The following is a 22,024-nucleotide window of genomic DNA, read 5'->3' as shown; positions in this document are numbered from 1 at the left end:
TCCAGTCACCTTGAGGCGTCCTGTTCTACATATCTACCAAGTTTAGTAAAAATCCATATGGCGGTTAGGCCTAGATAAGAAATGAGCTCTCTAGCGCCCCCATTTTGTTTGATGGGCTCAATAATGGAGGGTCCCTCAGATTATGTGTGCTCATATGCCTACAAAGTTGCGTGGTGATGGGTGAAACCCTTGAGATGTTCTACACCTTTATGTGATGAGCCACGCCCTCTGCAATATTCATTGCCTTATAGAAGCTCAGTTTTAGGAAGTTTTCCAACTTTTGCCAAGAGGGAACTTTAGATATTGGTCCCTAGATTATGTTCACCCAGTTTCATGCAGATCGCTCAAACTTCCTAGGAAGAGATCCATTTGAAGTGTTTTTCAAAAAATTCAAAATGGCGGAAAATCTATATAAGCGGAAGTTATGGGTTCTTGAGGCAAATGTGTTCCTCATGAGGAGAGGCATCTCTGTGCAAAGTTTCATGTCTCTACCACATACGGGGCATGAGATATGCCCATTCAAAGTTTGACATTTCAATGGGTTGCTATAGCGCCCCCCTTTGGCCAATTGATGTAATATTGCTTCATTGGCATCCTCCCATGACCCTCTACCACTGTGCCAAATTTCACATGGATTGACCAAGTCAGTGAGGAGAAAAACATGGAACACACACACACACACACACACACACACACACACACAGTATTCGTCATTATGTAGTAAAGATAAAATAAATTGAAATAAAGTAATTTCAATTAAAGGACTAAAGAAAACACAACAAGGCACACCGTGATACAGAAGTTGACAGTTATGCTGTGTTCATTTGCATATCTATGATATTGGAAAAGAAAAATACAACCGCACAAAGAATCTCAACTTTATTTTAGTTATTTTCAAACTTTTTACACAAACTTCCATCAACAAAACGGTTGAGTTTCAATTATGATAATAAAACGTTCGTTCAACCAAAAATAAATCACTAAAATAAAAGCTAATGAGACTGATGAACGATGCTGCTAACACACTCATGCAAACCAAAACAGCTACCTACCTGCCAACCTTTTAACTTTTATCACTGAAATTATTTGTTTAGGATTTCTTTCCCGTCTGTGAACAAACACCACAGAGTCTGGAGAACAATTTTTTTTTGTTGTTTTTTATAAAACGTACAAAGGTGCATACAAAGAAAATAGAAATCCGCTCAGGAACGAGCAACAGTTGAGGTTTGACAATCAATAACACAACACAGTAGCATCATACTGTCAAAGACTAAACACGTCACAAATATATACACTCACATCACATTTACACTGCTGTTAGAAACTTAATTTGATACCTGTAACATCTCTGTTCCCGACAGACACTGAGTGACATAAACCAGAGACACGTTAGCTACAAGAACCGTTCAGGAAACAACAACTAAAAACAAAAATCCTTAAATATATTTTAAAACAAAACAAAGTTATCTTTGTGAAACACTAATGCTGGCGTCAGTCTTTGGTTATGATTTTATGTTTCACAGTCAAAGACTAAACTGAAATATGACCATTATTGTTACAAACACAGCCAACACAAACACACGTGTTCCGAAAAACAACCAATGAAATGAGGAAAACAGAGTCAGCCGATGTCTCTGAACATACACAGTTTGAAGGAAAGCAAAGAGAAGTCCTACCAGAGACTGTTTGGTTCAGTGCGCCCACACCTCATTGGCCCACAGATGATTGTGACGGAGCCACCATCGAGCAGAGGAAACGTCAAGCGTGAACACTTGATCCTGTGCCAAGTCAACGGCCGTGTAGTGAACAATGAGTTTGGGATGAGTGATACAAGCTGCAGAGAGGACGCGGCTGCTGGCCGTCAGATACTCGCTCTCACAGCTTTGAGTCCTTGAAAAGGAGGAAGGAGAACAATCATGACACACACATCACATCACGCAGACTGTGTTCTCACGTGTTCACTTTGTTGACGAAGTTTTCACCAACAACCTTTTTTCCCCCACAAAGAAAACAAGACAACGAGCTAAATATAGATTCTGATAATAAAAAACGACACAAAATCTGTTTTATTTTTGTTGACAAGACCAAAATGTTCATGGTGGCCTGTCGCACATTGAAAGCAGAGGACAGCCGTGATATCATGAGCCACAGGCTTGTAAACTCCAGTAAATAGTCTGCACCAGGATGTTTGGGTTGGTGTGAGTTGTGAGCTGTAATTCAGCAGTAAATAATCAGCCGTGTGTGTCTGACTGTGGATGGTGGAGCTGCTGAATGGATTTGTGGAGTTTGTTAGTTGCAGTTAGCAGCTAGCTCCGCTCGCAGCCTTCACAGCTTCACCCCGCAGGACTCCACTCAGTCCGGACTGGAGAAGGTTTGTGGGTTGATGGTGTTTGACAGGCAGGTAGGAGGCTCAGTTATCTGTGAGTGTAGCTGTGCTGTAAGTAAACAGTCTGAACTCAGATGAAAGTTTAGTTTGAATCACCAACTCTGTGAGAGGACACCAGTTTAAACCTCCAGACTAACATGTTGCACATGAAGAAACAAGTTATGTTTCTGCTTCTTAACAGTCACATGGATAAGTCAGAGTTTACAATGAACCTGGGGACAAATCCTAGTTGGCTCACATTAGTTATTTGTTGAGAGCATAAATAGAGACATGTTGAGCTTTTCAGATGATGATCAGTAAGTGTGTGCTCGTAAATCAGCCCTTAAACCTGTCACACACTGCTGGAGACATGACACACACATTATCTTATACAACCTGTCACCTTGAGTCTGATTTATGATCCATGAATCAGCCTCACTGGGTTAGTTTGAAGATAAACAACATATAGAAAACATCGTGACTGAAGTGTGACTAAACTAATAAACATTTTTGTCTCAAGATCTAACATAGCTGTCAGTATGAACCCTGGCTCTCACACACAAACACACACCTTACCTTTTCAGAGTGATGCTGAGAGTGGAAGTGCTGATGTCTGACCGGTGGATAATGTCGGTGGCGTTGACCGTTATGAACATCTCGTAGGTGAGAGCCAGCTCCACCTCCCCCAGCTGCCAGGGGACGATCAGCGCCATGAAACCAGGAGGAGCCGACACACCTGGGTAATAGCCCTCACTCAGAGAGTCTGAGGAGCACATGTGCAAACAACTGTTAGAAAGTCTTTGACTTGCTGGATATTTCTGCTTCTCCTAAGTTGTGTTTATGACCCGTATTAAAGGGGAACACCGCCTAAATTAATAATTCCAATATATAATTTCCACGGCCTTGGAACGTTCAATCAATATCTGAACGTGAGCGACGTCCTCTCAGATCTGAGAGAAATAACATGCATTCATTTCAAAAACTGGTGTAGTTCCCCTTTAATACAGGTGCAGCAGGTAATAAACCAAAGGGTTGTACTTACGTTTGAAGATTTCCCGTGCACGCAGCCAGATGTTATGGTTGCCCAGTTTTTGCAAAAGCATCTGCAGCAACTTTTGTTCAACTGCTATTTTTTTAGAGAGCATGAAGTCCACCGTGTCTGAAGCTACGGTAAGAATCTGTCTGTCCTCAAAGTCCTGCAGGTGAGCGTTTAACAGAGGAACATACCTGGAGACATCAACCAGATCTGAGGACAACAAAACAGACAGTTAGAAAACATCACACAGAGCGCTGCAGAGGGCCGACTGTCACGACTGGCCTTAAAGATTTTTACGGACACATCATTTAGTTTTACCTCAAAATGACCACATCTATCTGAGAACACTGCTGCTCTGATGCTGCTTGTTTTTTCATTGATAATGTTTGATGTTCGTAATTTGCTCACAGGGAAGCAACACTCATTACCGCAGATCAAGGACTAAGCTGGTTGATTTCCCCGAGATGTGAGTCATTCAGACAGGACTCAAAATACTTTCTTCCGTGCACCTGTGCATGACACTTTTAAAATGACATGCATCATTTTTTTTTTTACCTGCACCCACAGATTTGTTTGTCCGCATTTTCTATGATCATAGGAAAAGGGCAGTTGTCAGAGAATGCCACAGCAAGCAAACACACCGTCTGCAGACAGTGAAGACTGCGAATTTTCCTAGTGGACTACTACTAATGAACCTTCATTAATATAGGCCTATATTTTATCTCCAAGTGCACGTCACACACTGAGCGAGCCGCCTGTTAATGACGCTGTGGGCTAATGGGCATGTAGCTACTTCCATGTTTCACATGATACGTCATGTTTGTAGTCGACCAATGAAGATGAGTTTACATATCACCTTGGGTTCGTCCTTCACCTTCTCAAAATGATCCCACACTTTGGATTTCCTGCCCGACATGTTATTAACTAGCCTGTGGAATAACCGCAGGTACCAGCCCTGGAGATTAACCTGACTCCTGTCTGACTGCTGAGCGTGGACACTTCCTGTGTCTGGATTTATTTTGACAAAGTGCAGCTCCTGATAGAGTTTCATGTTTGTTTTATTTATTTATCTTTTCCTGTGACTAAGCAACCAATAAAATCTTGCCGACTAATGACCTTTCTGGTCGACTGATGTTTGGTCGACTCTCAGGGGGCAGCTGTACATTTCACTGAGCATATCATAACATATTTGATTTAAAGTGATAAAATAGGGATTCTTAAAATTACAGACGTAATGAAGAGATTTGTTCCTCTCACCGTCTGGTTCTTTGAGTCCAGGGAGATTACGGAGGATCTCCATCTTGTTTCTGTGAGAGGCTTTCTCAGCCAGACGTATCAACAATTGAGTCCTTCTCTCCAGGTCAGCAGGCTTACACGGCCACCAGCGCGAACTCAGGAACCACTCGTTTTCTGAATTCACAGTTGTAAAAACAAAAGCAATCACTATTTGTCAAGGCGCAGGAACACAGAGCGATCTGTTGCCGTGGAAACTGCAGGACAACAACAGCCCAGCCTTTTAGATATTTCCTGTAGGGACGTTAGCACACAGAGTAAAAAGGAAACAGCAGAGGCACTTTATCAACCCGCTGAGTACTGCCATTAGCATCAAGCTAGCAAAGAATGTTCTGTCTTCATAATGGAGGATATAAAGGAATCAAACTCACAGATAGTGTCTGGGCCTTTACTCAGCACAGCTGCAGAGGCTACCAGCTGCATCTCAAACACACACCACCATTTATCACTCTGGCTTTAATTTGAATCTGCTCACGTTTGTCCTGTTAAACTTAAGCATTGCGCCATCATTTCAAACTCAACACTTCCTGTATCTGTTTCAAATTAAAAGCCTCTTATCATTTCAGCTGAGAGAATCCCTTCATTTTTAAACAGGCTTTTATTGTGAAACATTTGCAGGAACTTCCTGTTGAGGATTCAGTGACTTGCTTAATTTGCATGCGGCACTTCAAGTGTAGCTCCGCCCATCTGGTGACACTTTTTATGTTACTACAACATTTCGGCTGAGACTTGAACACACACACAGACTGAAATAGTAGTAGTAATAATAAAAATAGGAAGAAAAAAGTAATCAGATGACATCAGACACATCGTGAAAGACGACCAGTGATGATTGGCCGTGGACCATCGTGTAGTCTGTCAGCGCCCTAACCCTGGTGAATGAGGTTATTATTTTGTCTCTAACAGAATACAGCTTTACTGCGCTGTGAGACTGAGTCTGTGTGATAAACACTGGGTGCATGAGACACTGAGATAACACACAGTTACATTCTGATGCATTAAGCCAATCATGGTTACCTATTTGGGTCAGAGCTGTTACCTCGGAGTGTGTTCAGAGCTCCGTCCACGGTGCCACTCAGGAGGAAGAGCTCAGCCGCCACGGTGATCAGGTAGCAGCGGGACGCTTTGTCCTCATTCCCAAACAAACCCTTCAGTGTTGAGTAGTTGACTTTGGAACAAGACAGCACCTGAACCACCCTGCGACCCTACACACACACACACACACACACACACACACACAACAAATTTTTGTTTGGTTAAAATGTAAGAGAAAAGGTTATTTTCATTTAAACACAGGCATGATGGCTTCATAAGCTCCCTTCAGTCAGTCCTGACTCAAGAGGGCTGACAGGCCGTGACAGAAATCACATGACAGGAGACAGAGGAGGCTTTATTTACCTTGGCCCACTGATGTGTTTTGTGGTATCTCAGCATCAGAGAGACTCCGATTCTGCCTAAAAAACTCATCTGGCTGTCCTCACCTTCACTCTGACACACTACAAATCAGAACATTCACATCATCAGAAATCATTATGAGATGTTCTGGGAAATCAGTGATGATCACAAAACAAATGCAACTTTTTTTTTCTGAATCTACAGTTGAGGTTCCACCTGACTCAGCGAAGGCAGCAAAGGGCAGTGACAGCTTGTCCTTGCTCTCAGACAGGAGAGCTATAGCAATGCGACCACTGATTCGCCCCACTTGGTTGGGATGTTTGTTGGATTTGCAGATGGACCTGAAGACCTGACCCATCCGCCTCCAGTCCTCCTGCTTGGTACACAGCTGACAGGAGACACAAACACAGGAGAGAATGAACACACAATCAGATCAGCCCTGGACAAGTTGATAAAGGTGGAAGAAGTTTTCAGATCCTTAAAGTACTAACACCTCAGGCTGCACCAAAGAATGTAACCTCGTCCATTTCACGCTGCCTTGATTCAGTGCACCATGCATCTCTACGTTTTATTCCAAATGCACAGTCTCTGACTCACAGCAAATCTTCTAGAAGCAAAATATACATAAAATTGTGCCAAAAGTTTTTGCTCACAAGTAAATCAACACTGCTTTTACTTTCACACTGTGCTCCGTTATCGCTAACTAACATATCTCTGCACCAAAATAAAATTAAAATATGACTCATCTGCACCTGAATTCACCAAATCTCCTCTGGCTAATTCTCTGCTAAATATATATATTTTTAACAGCGATCACAGTACCATGATGCACTGCAGCATTTCTCTAATGAGTATCTGAGCTGACGCTGGACAAGGATGGAGATTAACGGTTTCAGTACGGTATCATTAGCAATGTTGTTCATGCATTCATCAGACTGTTTCATCAGGTGGTTTAACAAGTTCACTGTGACGCTTTGCAGCACACGTCTCATGCTCTCTTTGCATATGATCTGCTCTCTACGTCCCAACAGCAGACGGTTACGGTTTATGACAGATGATTTTCATTTCTGCAGTCGAAACATTCAGGGTGCCGCAGCAAGGTGCACGCTTAGTGGAGACTGCTGGTAGTTTAGGAAGCGCGCCATCTGATATGCACACAGAGTGGAGCCTAATTTTAGATCAATACAGAGCACCTCTGGTCAAATATAGAATTTACACAAACTCTTTCATTCCATTATCCAGTGTAAATAAGGCCAGATAGACTGTCACAATTATATTTTATGGTGTCTGTCTGTGAGCCTCTAACCTTGCGCATGTTTCTATCATCGTGTGACAGACAGAGTTTTTCGAATCTTGAATCAAAGTCAGTCACGTTCACTTGATTGTGGGAAGGCAAAATCCTGATTAATACTAGATTAATCACATCTAACACAGAAAACTGAAAATAAAAATAATCTGAAAGTATCTTGAATTTGTACTTAAGTGCAGCACTTGAGTCAAAGTACTTAGTTACATTCCACCACTGCTGCAGAGAAGAACTAACCTCTATTTCCACGATTGAGTGGGCAAAATTCAGGTACTCTGCAAAGGGCTCACTGCTGGATAACCTTTGTTAAAGAAGATAAAAACAGAGTGATTAGTTTGGCATCAAAAACACACAGTGATGGTCAGAGATCAGTAACTCACAGACTGAAACACTGTCTAGAATGTTACCATACTGATGAGTGGCTTCATTTACATGTCGAGTCAGTTCAAAGCTGTCAAGTAGATTCATAAACTCAGCAGCTGAGGAGTCATTAGTTTTGTTGATATCAATGTTCAGGTCTCCAGTCAAGATTAATCCATCATGTCCAGTGATACTTAGCAAGATCAGCTCCTGGAGAAATACTAATGATTATTTTGGTGGCCGATTTAATGTAATGTTGAGCACTGCCAACACTGCTTTGAGCTCAAGGTATTCTACCTCAGAAACAAGGCTAAATTTCTCTAGCATTTCTAAATGAAAAAGATGCAAATAAATGTATTCACGCCTTTATCTCAAGCCGACTCAACAACTGTAACGCACTTTTTACTGGCCTCCCAAAAAACACCACTGAGAGACTTCAGCTCATTGCAAACTCTGCAGCTCAGCTATGAATCAGAACCAAGAGGAGAGAGCACATCAGGCCAGTCTGAGCTGCTCGTTTAACATTTGATTTTAAGCTCCTCCTCCTTGTATACAAAGCCCTACATGGGCTGGGACCAAACTACATCACTAACTCCCTTGTTAGCTATTTGCCTCCAAGAACACTGCGATCATCTGCTGCTGAGTTATTGGAAGAAAATCACGGATGCAGCGCTGTCAGTGACGCCCCAAAGCTATGAACATACTACCTACAGATATCAGAGAAGCTGCTCACTAAATATTTTCAAAAGAAAGCTAAAAACCTATCTGTTCACTTTAGATTTTAACTCGCTCTGACGTCCTCATACAGCTCTGAAGCTCTTTTTCCCACAACATTTCAGAAATAAGTCATAAATAGGTGTGGATGATACATTTTAAAGAGCGCTGTGAGTTGAAGTTGTTCTTACTTGTGGTTAGGAGACACTGAAGCGACTGAGTTTGAATGAAGTGTCCGCTGGAACTCAGGAGTGTTTTTCACATATTCGAGGCAGTCCGAGCTCAGCGCCAGACCTGCACTGGCCATCTGTCAACATACATGCACAATAAGGTCTCCCACATACACAGAAAAACACACATCCTACTGCCCTACGGTGAGTTGAGCGTGTAGGCACCGAGATACCTTGAATGTGAGCTGCATGAGTTCAGGTACAAATCCCATGAGACCCTTTTCTCTCACTGTATTAAAGAGGGCCAACAGGAACTCATGGCCAGGCTAGTGGGGCAGCAGGAGAGGAAAAAGGTCAACATCTATTTTTATGCCCATAGCGGTGATGAGTAATTTAAATAACACCAGTGAGATCTTTTCTGCCTGTGCAAAATACAACATGCACTGCCCTCCACTGGACAACAACATGTACTGCAGCATGATGGATGAGAAGCACACTGACCAAAACCTTGTGGGCCAAGCTGACGCTGAGGACTGAGAAGACATCAGACACCATGCCGGCTTTGAGCAGAGCTCCGAGGAGTGACAGATACACCGGCATGGAGAAATACACTCCTGGTGGGTTGTTCTGGTAGTAGCCTGTAAACATGGCTCCTGGAAACAGAAGGAGACAGTCACTCATATAAAGACACCCGTGGAGTCAGACAGATGATGCAGCAAAGTAGAGAAAGGTTAAAGAGGGTGGTTAGGGGACAGAGACGCTTGCTCAGGAGTGACATATTTATACTGTATAAAAATGCGTCCATTCAGGGTTCAGTTGAAGGATAAGTTGAACACTCACCTGCTTTCTGAAGGCACACTGGGTTTTTGGTGAAGCGTGTCACAGTTTCAACACACAGCTGAAAGAGGGGAAAAGTACAGTGACTCCACCGTTCTGAAATGAAGTGTGGAACTGCAGTCGAGGTGCAGCAGAGGGTGATGTTGCCTCTGATCAACAGCCACCTGAGAGCTTTAGCATGATGAACTGCACACATCAGTTTTATTAGTGACATAAAAATCAAAAATCAACTGTCGACTCAATCGACTTTACTCCATCAAGAAGAAGGTATGGCACATCCACACGCTGCTGGAAAGCTGAGAACATACTACACACACACACTCACCTTCTCGTCCCCCACCAAAGGCACGTGCTGGAAGCGACACATCTTGAACCCACAGGACATGGACTCACTGAAGTACTGCCGGCAGTACTGAGGGTTCAGAGGAGAGAAGCGGCTACATTACTCTAATCAAAATTAAACACATTGTGTCTGCAGAAAATTAAACACATTGTGTCTGCAGCAGGAAACACGGTGATCAATTTCATTTATACTCAATGCTACATAATGTGTTCTAAATCCTTTTTTTATGTTGGAAAAATTCTAAATAAAGTCATAAAATGATTTCTAATTTGATAACAGAAAGACCAGAGATGATATCAGGCATATGAGCAACATCCAGCCAGACTGCAGTCTTTAATGTACATCAAAATTAACTGTGGTGCTCAAAACCTTTTGCACAATAATCATTTACTATGTTATTATTTTTATAATTAACACATTACAGCAAATGAAGTGCAATAATGTTGTTTCTACATTTGCTTTTTATGCCTGGTGTTAAGTTACAGAGATCCCCGCTCGCTTTTCTTTCACATTTGTTTCTGTTAACACAATTTTTCACTCTCTTCAGTATTTTTCAACCTGGGCCCTATTTCTCCATGTGTATGTGTGCGTGTATGATTCATAGGTACAACTCGTTTAAAATTGGTTCAGTATTGAGGGAGGTGGATGCAGCTGCGAAACGAGCTAAAACGGTAACAGGGGCAAATGCGTCCTGTATAAGTTTGCGCATTAAAAGTGCTTTTTTTCGCCACTGACCGGTTCAGATCGCCAGTGCTATCTCTGTAGATAGCATACTAAGTGTTTCGAACATTGTTTATATAACGTTACCTCCACTGTGTCTGTGGCTCTCTCTACTCATGGGGCAGCCGTTTTCTTGAAGAAGAGGTGTTTCGGGATTGGATGTCTTCTCTTCTTCGGCTGGCAGTAGTCATCTTGGGAGAAGTGAGCACTGCAGACCCGATGGTCTGCAAGGCACAGTGTCTGGACAGGAGTGTTAGCATCCATTTGTAGCACAACTAGCCACAACTTCAGCATCTCGCCGTGCGACAAAGGCAGCCTTTGAAAGCTGTACGGGGTGTTGCGCGACATCCTGTTCTTGCAATTCGGATAAGCACAAACACGAACCATTGTTTTCAATCGATGTAGTAAAACTCTCAACTGCGCTCCGGCACAACCAGCGCCACTCTGAGCGGCGCTCAGCATGGCTCCTCTGTTTTCTTCTGGCAACAAGCAAAGCTCTCGCGAGATGAAGTCACAGCCCAGAGCAAGTGAAGGGTAACGGAAACGCTTAGTATGTTATCTACAGAGATAGCACTGGCGATCTGAACCAGTCAGTGGCGAAAAAAAGCACTTTTACTGTGCAAACTTATACTGGACTCATTTGCCCCCATATCTACCGTTTTAGCTCGTTTCGCGGCTGCCGGCTGCATCCGCCTCCCTCAATACTGAACCAATTTTAAAACAAGTTGTACCTATGAATCATACGCACACATACACATGGGGAAATAGGGCCCAGGTTGAAAAATACCGAAGTTATCCTTTAAGTATTGTTTCAAATTTGGAAATTACTTTTGACATCAGCAGGAGGAGAGCTAGTGAACGTTAGCTGCCAGCAGCCGTTGGATGGAACTAACAGCTAACATTCCCTGGGATAAGATAAACTGTAACGTCTAACAGGGGCTGTTCTTTATTTAATGCAACACTTACATCGTTAGATTTCTGGTGCCTCAAAACTGTCGTATTTGCTGGGTTTGTGATCCACGACCCTGAGGGGAGAGCAGAGGAGCAAAACATCAGTCACACACAGCAGATCACATTTTTATCCGCAATGACCAGTACTGGACTCAGCGCTTCGGTTGGTAATTAAATTAAAAAAAAAAAAAAAAAGTGGAGTAATCTATGATCTAACAACTTTTAAGGCTTCATATTTATGGGATTGCAGACATCCTGAGGCTCCAACTGCAGATTCACAATGTGCAAACTTACTGACCAGTGTAAATGCTGTGAATATCTGACAACACTCATATACTGTACGTTAGAGAATACTAAATCAAAGCATATGGTCAACTTGCTTGAGCCTCCACAGTGTGCCGTCATGTGTGCATTTAGCACCGTTTGCACAAAGCAGTACGATTCAGTTCAGTTCAGTATGCTTTTTCTGTCTCCACAGTAAAAGTTGTGGATGGTACCAACAGAAGCGTTCCTTAGCGTCCCCATGTTTGGTCCCCCCTCTGTTGGGGTACCTAGCACACAGATCTGGTACTAAAAGGTGGAGCTGTGAACACTGCAGTCTGATTGGTCAGTAGAGGACGCTCACTCTGCTCAGGGCTGAGTTGTGTCTGGTTTTGAGGCTCATGTAACCACTGTTCATAACTATATAAAATAGTTCATAACTATAGTTCATAACTATAGTTCATAACTATAAAATGAAAGGATGTTTTGCTGCCTCTCACAGCAGCTGGAGTCTGAGAAAAAATCACTTCATTCACTGGGCCGACTGCCGGCAACTTTTAAGGTGGAACGTTAACTTGTAATGTTACTCAATGCATGAGTTGATGACGTGAATCCATCAGCACACCTTAAATTTCACTGTGACAACTTTGACCATCACTTTAGTTTTTATATGACATACACTTTTAGTAATGACTTTAAAAATATAGATTCATTTGGAGCGGATTATGTGAAGGTCATATATTCTAATCCTCACTTCCTGTGGGCTACAGCAACACTAAACCCCTGAGCTTGCCTGAGAAGGACTAAATGCACAAAGCTGCTATTTTGAAATATCCCATGGAGAGAGACTCTCACTGCAGCCTGTTCTATTTTGTTGTGAAAATGTGGGCGTGCAGCCTCGTTCTGTGGACGATAAACCAGGTGCAGACTTCCATCTGTGTCACCGCTGATGAGGAAATACAGCGAGTGCTGGACGGAGCAGTGAGTGACAACAACCCCGCCCACATTTAAGAGGACTGTCTGAACACACCCAGGGTCTAGGTACCATGTCTGAAGGCTTACTGCTGGTTCTGAAGGTGCTGGACTGAAAGGGTTTGGTGGGAATTAAAAAGCTAACGACCTCAGTATTATGACTCAGCTCTTCATGTGACACAGGTAAAAATGTTCCCTCACCATGTCTTGCGCTCTTCAGTGGAGGGGTGTGGCTGTGCAGGGAGTTTACAGTCGGGATGGGCTGGCTGCAGCTACAGGACATAAACACAGTGATTATCAGGACGCTGACGGGTAAACTGGGCCAAAGAGATGTTTCTTCATGTGACGTGTGCAAACAGTTACCTCTCCAGGACTTTGTCTACAGGATTGTTGTTGACGTCAGACTGGCCCTGTTCAAAAACACAAACAAATTTAACATGATCAAGTGAACGGTCAAGACTATGTGTTAAACACTGCGAGTGTCCATGAGGCTGTTACTTCAGCCATAATGTTTGATCTTGATGCAGTCGACCTGATGTAACTGTGGCAGGACAGGAACTTCCTTTAAGTCCTATGTGGATTTACCTGTGGTAGGTACCTACCTCTCTTGTTTTTTATTTATTTTGAGGACTGCATTTATTTTTTTGGTAATGTTAGTGAGCAATATGCTCTGTTTTCATTCTGGACTTTAACAGTGGGAGATTGTTTCTGTAGGAGAGACCGTGTTTATGTCTGGTGCTTTGCAGTAATGTCTTAACAGAGTCCTGGGTGGTCCTTGTCCACTACACGACACAGTCCCACTACGTTACCATGTATTTGGTTTGCGTCTCTGTGGCAGCCCACGTGTTGCTTTCTGTTTTGGGAGGGCTGATGCTACACTGAGGTCTCCACGGCCTGCTGTTGCTCTCCTCTGTAAAATACACACAAGATAATACAATCACAGGATGATCTTCAGGTTAAACTGAACACATTCAGCACCAGTGGTTCACCACCTTTTTGGTGTCAAGGAACCTGAATTGATGTACTCAAGATTCTGCTTCAGGTCCTCCTCTTGAAAACATTTTGGTTATTAGATTAAGATCACAGCTCTACAGTCATCAACTTCAGTTGAGCTGAAGGAAAACCTGTGATCAGAACAGTCATTCTTATGACTCTTAAGCCTAGTTCACATTACACGGTTTTCACAGCGATTTTGACGTCACAGAGGATCTTGAGAGCCACCTTGGGTCGGAGGTGAGTCAGCAGATAGTCTGCCACGATGAGTCCTCATGTGTGAACAAGCCTACGAGCAAGTCGCCCCCTCGTCTGTGACTGGGACTGGATATCTGGCATGCTAGAAAACTGGAGAAGTGTGACACGACTGACAAAAAGCATCAGCGGTAGAGGTAGCAGCATACAGGAGCACGGAAGAAATGCGAAAAGAACGAGCTGCAGGGTTGCCAGGTCTGCTTATTAGCCGCAACTTTGGGCTTGTTTTTTGTAAAGCTGCTTACAAATATTGGTAGTCGCAGGTTGCAGGTTTTTGGGCTTGTTTCTAGAGTGGAGTTGTTTATTTGGGCTTGCTCTCTAAACGTCGCCTTTCTCTCTATATACCCGTCGCTTCTTTTGGGCTTGTTTCCATAGCCCTGGTTGCTTGTTTCTCTCCCAAGATCTGGCAACACTGACAAGCCGGCAAGCAACAACAACAATGGCGGCGTCCACAGGATCACTCCTGCTGACAGAAACACACGTTGCCAGGTATGAACACTCAAGAGATTGCGATAGTCTCCGTGACGCAAAATCAGGGTGAAAATCGTGTAATGTGAACTAGGCTTAAGACACACTGAGCTCACGTGTATAGAGAAGTAAATAGTGATATAATTATTATTATAATTATAAAATATTATATATAATATTTTTTTATACATCAGTTGTGAAATTCATGAATGGACATTAGTTTGCAAGCAGACTTAAACATCAGGAATATTGTGTGTGTGTTTATAACTTCTATAATTTAAAATGACTCATCATTGCTCAGTTTGTGTTTTCTGTCTGGTGTGCTGGCCATACCTGTGATATCAGGACAGTCACAGAGAAAATTAATCTTAACTGTGGACAGGCTGAAACACAAAAAGTGCAGCAGTCATTTGTAACGGACGACACGACTGTAAGTAACTGTGTGACTGTGACTGTGAGGAGATGCTGTCAAATATAAGAGCTTACCTCTGTTTAAATTCCGGTGACGCTCCGTCTTTCCTTGGCAGCAGTGTTTTCACCTCTGCGATAGGTCTGTTTTTTTCTGTCGCCCTGGTGGGACCCAGTTTCAGCAGACTTTGCTGGGGTATGTTTTCAAACAGGTTTGGGTCATCCTGGATCACATCGACGAGGAGGATATCCTGTTTGTAAGCTGAGAACTCATCCAAAATATCACCAGCTGAATCTGCATCAGACCAGTCCGTTTTACTGCCTTGTGTTTCAGATGGACTCGACCCCTCTGCTCCAGTAGAACGTGGCTGTCCCTCATCACTGAAGGCTCCACCATCATCTTCATCACTGTCAGGAGAAGAGCAGGGTTCTTTCAGAGCACCCGATGTTAGAGTTGCCTTTACTTTAGGGTCACACGGAACTTCCACATCATCTTCATAGTCAGTTTCATCCTGGCTTTCCTCTTCCTTACCATCATCTTCATCAGTGCTTGAAGAAGACTGAGTTTTTCCTAAAGTAGTTTTAAAACTTGTTGAGTCTTTTTCTAATTCTTCACTACCAAGCTCAAGATAATCGTTGGAGTTTACATTATCAGCATTAACAATCGGTGGCGTGTCACATCCAGGTAATGTTTTGTGTTTGGTGTAGTCGTTGTCTTCCTCCCCCTCCTCTTCATCTGAACTGTCTGAGGGCAGGCGGTGTGTCCATGAGCACCTTTGTGGTGAGGCGACAGGAGAGAGCAGCGGTGGCACCCTGAACTCACTTGGGTCTATTTCTGAGAGTCGTCCTTCATCATTCTTGTGTACAACTTGGGGGAGGAGAAGGGAGGAGTTGCATGAATCAAAGGAGTCCGAGTTGTGTGGAGAAGCAGAAGATGGAGACCAAATCATTTGGGTTTCGTCACAGTGGAGCAATGTTTGTCCAGTATCTTTGACCACACATCTGGGTGAGGAGGATGATGGTAACGCACTGGCAGATGAAGGTAGGAGAGAGGACGGTGTGGCTGAGAGGCAGCTCAAGCTACCATGTGTGAATGGAGACGACACTAAAGACAAAGTAGTGGCAGTGTCCCACTCAGCCAGGCCAAGTACTGAGGGGGGAGGGGTGGATGTAGAGCTGTCGGTTTCAGGTCCATTCGCTGGTGAAGATGAGGCCGAGAGTGTGTCGGTGCCAGCCTCTCCTCCACGCTGACATGGGCTGGACAGGGTAGCTGCATCTGAGGGACGACTGGCTAATGATTCTGCAGCCTCCATTAAGGGAGCTGCAAACTCCACAGAGTATGACGACATGTCTCCACATCTTTTTGCATTTCTCTCTGCTAAAATGCTTTCTCCACCCTCTTCTTGCTTTTCTTCGATTTGATGAGACACCTGGTGGGCTGTGCCTGAGGAGGCGTCTGTAGGTGCAGCTGAGGGCGTGTCACTGGCTCGGCTGCTGGATGAACATGGCTGATTTTGATTTAACGAAGAGTGGCTGTTATCTCCAGCTGATGGATCAATAGGCTCTGCTGTTTGTTTCCAGCCTGTGTTAGACCGGGGCCAGGACATGTATGTGCGTGCACAAGAACAAAAATCTTTCCTAAAATAGGCCCTCACTCTCTGGCAGGTGAATGACTCCGGTTCATCCATGTCTTCGTCGCTACCCTGGCAGGACAGTTGAGATGATGTTTGTGCTGCATCCATTTTTGTGGGATCGTCTATCTCACCGCACGGCACCTTGTGGACACAGTTTTCTGTCACAGCTGAGCCAGAAGAGCTGCTGCCCTCAGTCGCTTGCTGTGAACATGAGTGTGTGCCATCAGACGTCCGAAGGTACGTTAGCTCATTGTCTCTAGCATCAGTTTTTGCTGGGTCTTTGTGACCATTGCTTTCTAAATCTGGAGCAGATGGCAAAATCCCACCTTTTACACTATCCACAAGCTTCATTCGTTTGTCTCTGTGAATCTCCGCTCCTACTGGGTGAGATCCTGGCCCGGGATCCTCCTCAATGTCCCGCACACCAGTCCTGCAATCCACGTTTTTCGTACATTCACCTAGTAAGAAAGAAGCAGAACAGGTTGCAGAGCCTTCGCTGGTTCAACTCTTGGGGAAAACGCATGTGGTGTGAGTGAATAATGTCTGTACATCTGTACGTTCGCTAAGGTGTCTCTGGTGTTCAGTGAGACTATGAGACTTACAGACACTCCTCTCACACTGAACTCTGCATGAGCACTTTTCTCACTTTCATGTTGGCCTAAACAACCAGGATAAAACCAACATCCATGTCTCATGTCCTGTTTGAAGCAATGCACAACATCTGGAAGCACATCGCCACAATTGTGACTACAAACATCATATGTGTGGGCTACCTCGCAAAGTGTCACCTTCGGGTACTGGTCTGGCCAGTCCTAAATGGGGCAACACCAGTATATATCTAATACCATTACACCATACAATGTGATCTGCATCAACATGGAGCCTATGAAGTACCCTACGTTGTAGCCTGACGTGCACCTCCCCAGTAATGTAACTCCACAGTGTCACAGTGACGCAGCCCTCCTGTCTGTCTCTGTAAGCTGAAACCATTTCCCTCAGTGGAAACAAAGCTTTGATCTACTTTAATTTCACAGATAAGAAACAATAAATTGTGAAGACAATAAAGCCTCCACTAAAATAGCATTTTAAGTCTTGTGTGTGATTTATCCTGGCTTCATATGAGCAGAGGAAATCTCTGCTAGCTGCTAGGCTAATTTATACAATGTAAAATGCCATAGGCTTGTGCTAATAACGTTAGCATGTTATATTTGTTTGGAAGAAGTGTTTAGCATAAGACAGTTGTTTTGTCAGTGAACCTTGTGAGCTGTAATGGAGCTGAATTTTGTAACGTTACCTTTGTTAAATGTTGCTGTTGCCCCTGGCTTCATATGAGTAGAGGAGAAATTCGCTAGCCGCTAGGCTAATTTATACAATGTAAAATGCCATAGGCTTGTACTAATAACGTTAGCATGTTGTATTTGTGGGGGAAATGTGTCCAGATAAAGACAAGTGTTTGTCTGTGAATGCTGCGAGTTATAGTGAAGCTGATTTGTGTTTGAAACTGTCTCTATTAGGCCATGTTTACTGTGTGTTTAATGTGTGTTCAATCATTAACCTTTACAGCATTTCACAGAAACCCCAGCTGCCAACTAGTGTTTTGGAGGTGTAACTGCAGAGTGACACAAGCTACGTTTCCATCCAAAAGTGATTTGAATCATTGGGAAATGTGCATTAAAAGAAATACGAATCCTGTGTGTTTCCATTAAATGTACGGACTTTGGTGAAAACTATGAACTCGTGCGAGTTTTCCACAGAACCGGAAACAAAACAAGTCTCGCATTCTTCTTCTTCTGTGTTTTCTGGCGGTTGGCAACCAGCTTGTAAATGCATTACCGCCTTCCCGACCCGGAGTGTGGATATCACCATGGAGAGAGGTGCGCTACATCAGACTTAATTCGAACATAACTGTTTCCATCCCCTGTTTTGCGAATCAACATTTTTTCTAATCAACCAAAACCCGGCTAAAGCGAGCGTATTTTAGTTTGTGCGAATCTGGAGGTTTTAATTCGAATTTTGGCGTTTCCATCATAATTTTCCGATGCGATACTTCTAGATGCGCATCTAAACAGGCTGATGGAAACACGGCTACAGACACACCACCGCACAAGTATCTGCCTTAACCTCCTGAGACCCTGCGGCCTTGTATGAAATGGACCTTATACTTAATTGTACGTATCTCAGACCTGTTGTCCTCGTTTGTGGACACTTTTTTGTGCCATCTAGTGGCAGTAAGACCACAATACATTAATCCATGTAAAAACAAGATGGCAGCCATCTCTGCCAAGCCAGTCTGCAGCTGATCCTGATACAAGTGGACAAGGTCCAGAACCTGACCACATTTTAATTAAGGTTGAAACTTGTTTATTTATGATTAATAATGTTTGTAGTTTGGTATGGCAACAAATTTGACCAATTTTAGCAAGAGTAACAGTGGCACTGTTAATTGGGAGGTAAGTTACTGTTTGAAGACAGTGGAACATGGCAGCTCATGCAAGTGTCCTGTTGGGCTTCTCTCACTGCTGCTAGCTGCAAGTTAGCATCATATTTATTCAGTGTAAAAACATCTAAGGTCAGTGAATATCATTTGATATTGTAATTAACATAAACACCATCTGTAATGTTCCCATATCCACTGACAAAAAAAACACTTCCAGGTCAGTGACAGGATTTAGCCGCGCCGTTAGCATCTTAGCTAACATTAAGCTAACAGCTTTTACCTCCAGAAACACCCTGAATTAAAACACTTCAGCTCGAGTCCAGTGTCAGATACTTAACACGCTTACTGTTAGTGACCTAACCAACCAAACAACACAGCTCAGGTTCACCTTACCGGAGAGTATCGACCGTGTTCCCGGTTGTGGTGTCTGTGCAGCAGCAGGCTGAGGATCAGTGGCCTTCACTGTGCTCTTTCCCTCCCTGCTCCTGTCCACGCTGCCGCCGGACACACCAGCGTGAACACTAACGCTACACCTCCTAGATCTGCCCACACCAGACCCCGCACCGACCTGCGTCTGGCTCTTTGCAGCCCCGCTAACGGTACCTAACGTCATGTGATAAGACATGTTGCCCCGGGGTTTAACGGGTTCGACCCTCCACCGGACTTCCGTCCCTTTAAGCAGCGCGCCGTCTGCAGCGCTGAGGCAACACGTGAACCTGAGCCTGAGGCTGCGGAGCCTCCTGAGCCGGTCCCACCTGGACTTGCTCCTGGTGTTTGGTTTGTTCTGGTGATACTTGCCTCTAGTGATCGGCCCCTGCTGTTTCATCTCCACACTACAGCCTCCACTTCTCCGCTTCGTCCTCTCCGTACCTGTCCCCGTCTCCGGCTGACCTTCAGCGGGTCTCACGGTCCTATCGCTCCCAGCCTCCGGCTCCCTGTCAGCGGGGTTAGCGGTGGTTTCGGTCCCGTTTCCCGGGCCCACTTGGTCTGTTTTGGACCTATGGACGGGGTCATGGTCGGGTTCATGGCCGCTGGAGACAGAGGCCGAGTTTTTTTTCACCGACTGCGGCTTCCGTCTCCGCGGCCCCAACTTTAGCCCAACAATGTCCCTTAACGCGGCTCGGTTAAGTTTGACCCTGTTAGAGGACGGTAACATGCTGACAGGTAAAATAAAGACGACATGAAGTTAGACAATAATAATTTCTTAACCGAGTTACCATTAAAGCGCTTTCTGATAAACTTATAACAATTAAATCTGCGCAACGACTTCAAAACTAGTCCGTGCCCGAGCTCACCTGTCCCTGCTACTCATATATATAAACTACACGTTGACGCAAGGTGTGCGCCACACTCTGCGCATGCGCAAGGCGTTAAAATAAGTGAATATTTCCCAGCTATTTTTTAACAGATGGAAGAATGGTTTAATCCCCGTAATGTCTGTCCGTGAACAGCACAACTTTTGTTTTAATTTGGCTGTTTATACAAAATAAATTATCCAACTATGTGTTACATTTTTTGTGTGTACATGTGTGTGTGCTTTTGTAAACAAGCAGACATATGAATTATGTCACCTATAGTTAAGTTTAGAGTGACACATGGTGATGGATTATCACAGACTGGTATATGTCAAAGTTTTGTCAAAAATGGTTTTGAAACCATTTCAATTAGTTGTTTTAATGGCAGTAAATAATCTGACAGACCTGTTGTCTGTTTGGGTCAGATTGACCCGTTTTGATGTGGCTGTTTATAAAGCATAAAGAATTAATTATTACTCAATTATGTGGTTAATTTTTTTAACACTTCTTTTTGGATTTCATTGTCAATAAACCTAATTTAATTAACCAATAACACCTGTTATCCTCCAGGGTCAAATTGACTCGGTTTGGTTAATTTATTATTATCCAATTATGTGTTTCTTTTTTTTAAGGTCAACTTCATTCAACTCATTACCACAGGTTTTATGCTTCTCTTTGGATTTTAGGGTCAATTAATCTAATTTCCATGAATTTATACCTAATTTTTGAGTTTAAAAAAAGCAGATTATGAATTATTTAAAGTTTAGAGTGACATATGTTGACGGATTATCAGACTGGTATATGTCAACATTTTGTCAAAAAATTGTTTTGAAAGTATAAGTATTATGTATTTTATTCACTCAGTTTCATAGTTTCATGCCCATTAACAATGAAAAAATGGTGACCTTGTTGTAATTCTAGATTGTTCAATGAAGTATATATATATATATATACACACACACACACACACACACACACACACACACACACACACACACTCACTGGCCACTTTATTAGGTACACCTTGCTAGTACCAGGTCGGACCCCTTTTTAATTCTTGGTGTCACAGACTCAACAAGGAGCTGGAAACATTCCTCAGAGATGTTGGTCCATATTGACATGATGACATCACACAGTTGATCCATGATGAGAATCTCCCGTTCCAGCACATCCCAAAGGTGCTCTATTGGACTGAGATCTGGTGACTGTGGAGGCCATTGGAGTACAGTGAACTCATTGTCATGTTTGAGATGATGTGAGCTTTGTGACATGGTGCGTTATCCTGCTGGAAGTAGCCATCAGAAGATGGGTACACTGTGGTCATAAAGGGATGGACACGCTCAGCAACAATACTCAGGTAGGCTGTGGTGTTTAAACCATGCTCAGTTGGTACTAAGAAAATCTCCCCCACACCATTACACCACCAGCAGCAGCAGCAGCCTGAAGCGTTGATACAAGGCAGGATGGATCCATGCTTCCATCTGAATGTGGTTTTTCCAATCTTCTATTGTCCAGTTTTGGTGAGAAAACCCGTGTGAATTGTAGCCTCAGTTTCCTGCTGACAGGATTCACCATACTGGTGAACATCCACAGAATGGACATTGAGACGGTGAAATCTTACAAGTACCTGAACAATAAACTCGACTGGACAGACAACACTAATGCACTGTACAACAGAGGACAAAGCAGACTCAATCTGCCGAGGAGGTGAGGTCAGGTCCTTTCGAGGACAGGGGACACTCCTGAGGACTTTCTATGACTCTGTGGTGGCATCAGCCATCTTCTACAAAATGGTGTTCTAGTACAGCAGC

At 43.5% G+C, this 22,024-nt stretch overlaps 1 protein-coding gene across 2 annotated transcripts; it reads right to left on the bottom strand.

The window, feature by feature from the left end:
• Positions 1-912: 912 nt before the first annotated feature.
• On the bottom strand, positions 913-20,234 carry topaz1 (testis and ovary specific TOPAZ 1). Of its 2 annotated transcripts, none has more exons than XM_049602001.1 (20): positions 19,717-20,234; positions 14,926-16,939; positions 14,773-14,822; positions 13,533-13,633; positions 13,087-13,133; positions 12,925-12,995; positions 11,506-11,564; positions 9,802-9,888; positions 9,480-9,537; positions 9,141-9,292; positions 8,873-8,965; positions 8,661-8,776; positions 7,633-7,696; positions 6,306-6,477; positions 6,093-6,190; positions 5,734-5,899; positions 4,659-4,811; positions 3,408-3,611; positions 2,942-3,128; positions 913-1,890 (listed from the first exon to the last, which is right to left on the bottom strand). In XM_049602001.1, the coding sequence occupies exons 1-20, from the start codon at positions 20,072-20,074 to the stop codon at positions 1,692-1,694; spliced, it is 4,449 nt and encodes a 1,482-aa protein (XP_049457958.1). In that variant the 5' UTR covers positions 20,075-20,234; the 3' UTR covers positions 913-1,691. The 2 variants fall into 2 exon arrangements, with proteins under 2 accessions (XP_049457958.1, XP_049457959.1); XM_049602002.1 differs by lacking the exon at positions 19,717-20,234 and having other exon boundaries at positions 14,926-16,682; positions 16,808-16,930.
• Positions 20,235-22,024: the final 1,790 nt, after the last annotated feature.

This window comes from Epinephelus fuscoguttatus, linkage group LG17 (assembly GCF_011397635.1).
Source record: "Epinephelus fuscoguttatus linkage group LG17, E.fuscoguttatus.final_Chr_v1".
NCBI classification, from domain to species: Eukaryota; Metazoa; Chordata; class Actinopteri; order Perciformes; family Serranidae; genus Epinephelus; species Epinephelus fuscoguttatus.
Note: the sequence above shows the minus strand (reverse complement) of the source record. Positions and strands in the feature narration are given on the sequence as shown.

What these genes read in the sequence shown, in the direction of transcription:
- topaz1 (XM_049602001.1), bottom strand. Translation starts at nt 20,074, where the DNA reads ATGTTACCGTCCTCTAACAGGGTCAAACTTAACCGAGCCGCGTTAAGG. An exon ending in GTAGACAAAGTCCTGGAGAG is followed by an intron (nt 12,996 to 13,086) that starts GTAACTGTTTGC and finishes TATGTCCTGTAG; the next exon opens with CTGCAGCCAGCCCATCCCGA. An exon ending in AGTGTGCCTTCAGAAAGCAG is followed by an intron (nt 9,293 to 9,479) that starts GTGAGTGTTCAA and finishes TTCTGTTTCCAG; the next exon opens with GAGCCATGTTTACAGGCTAC.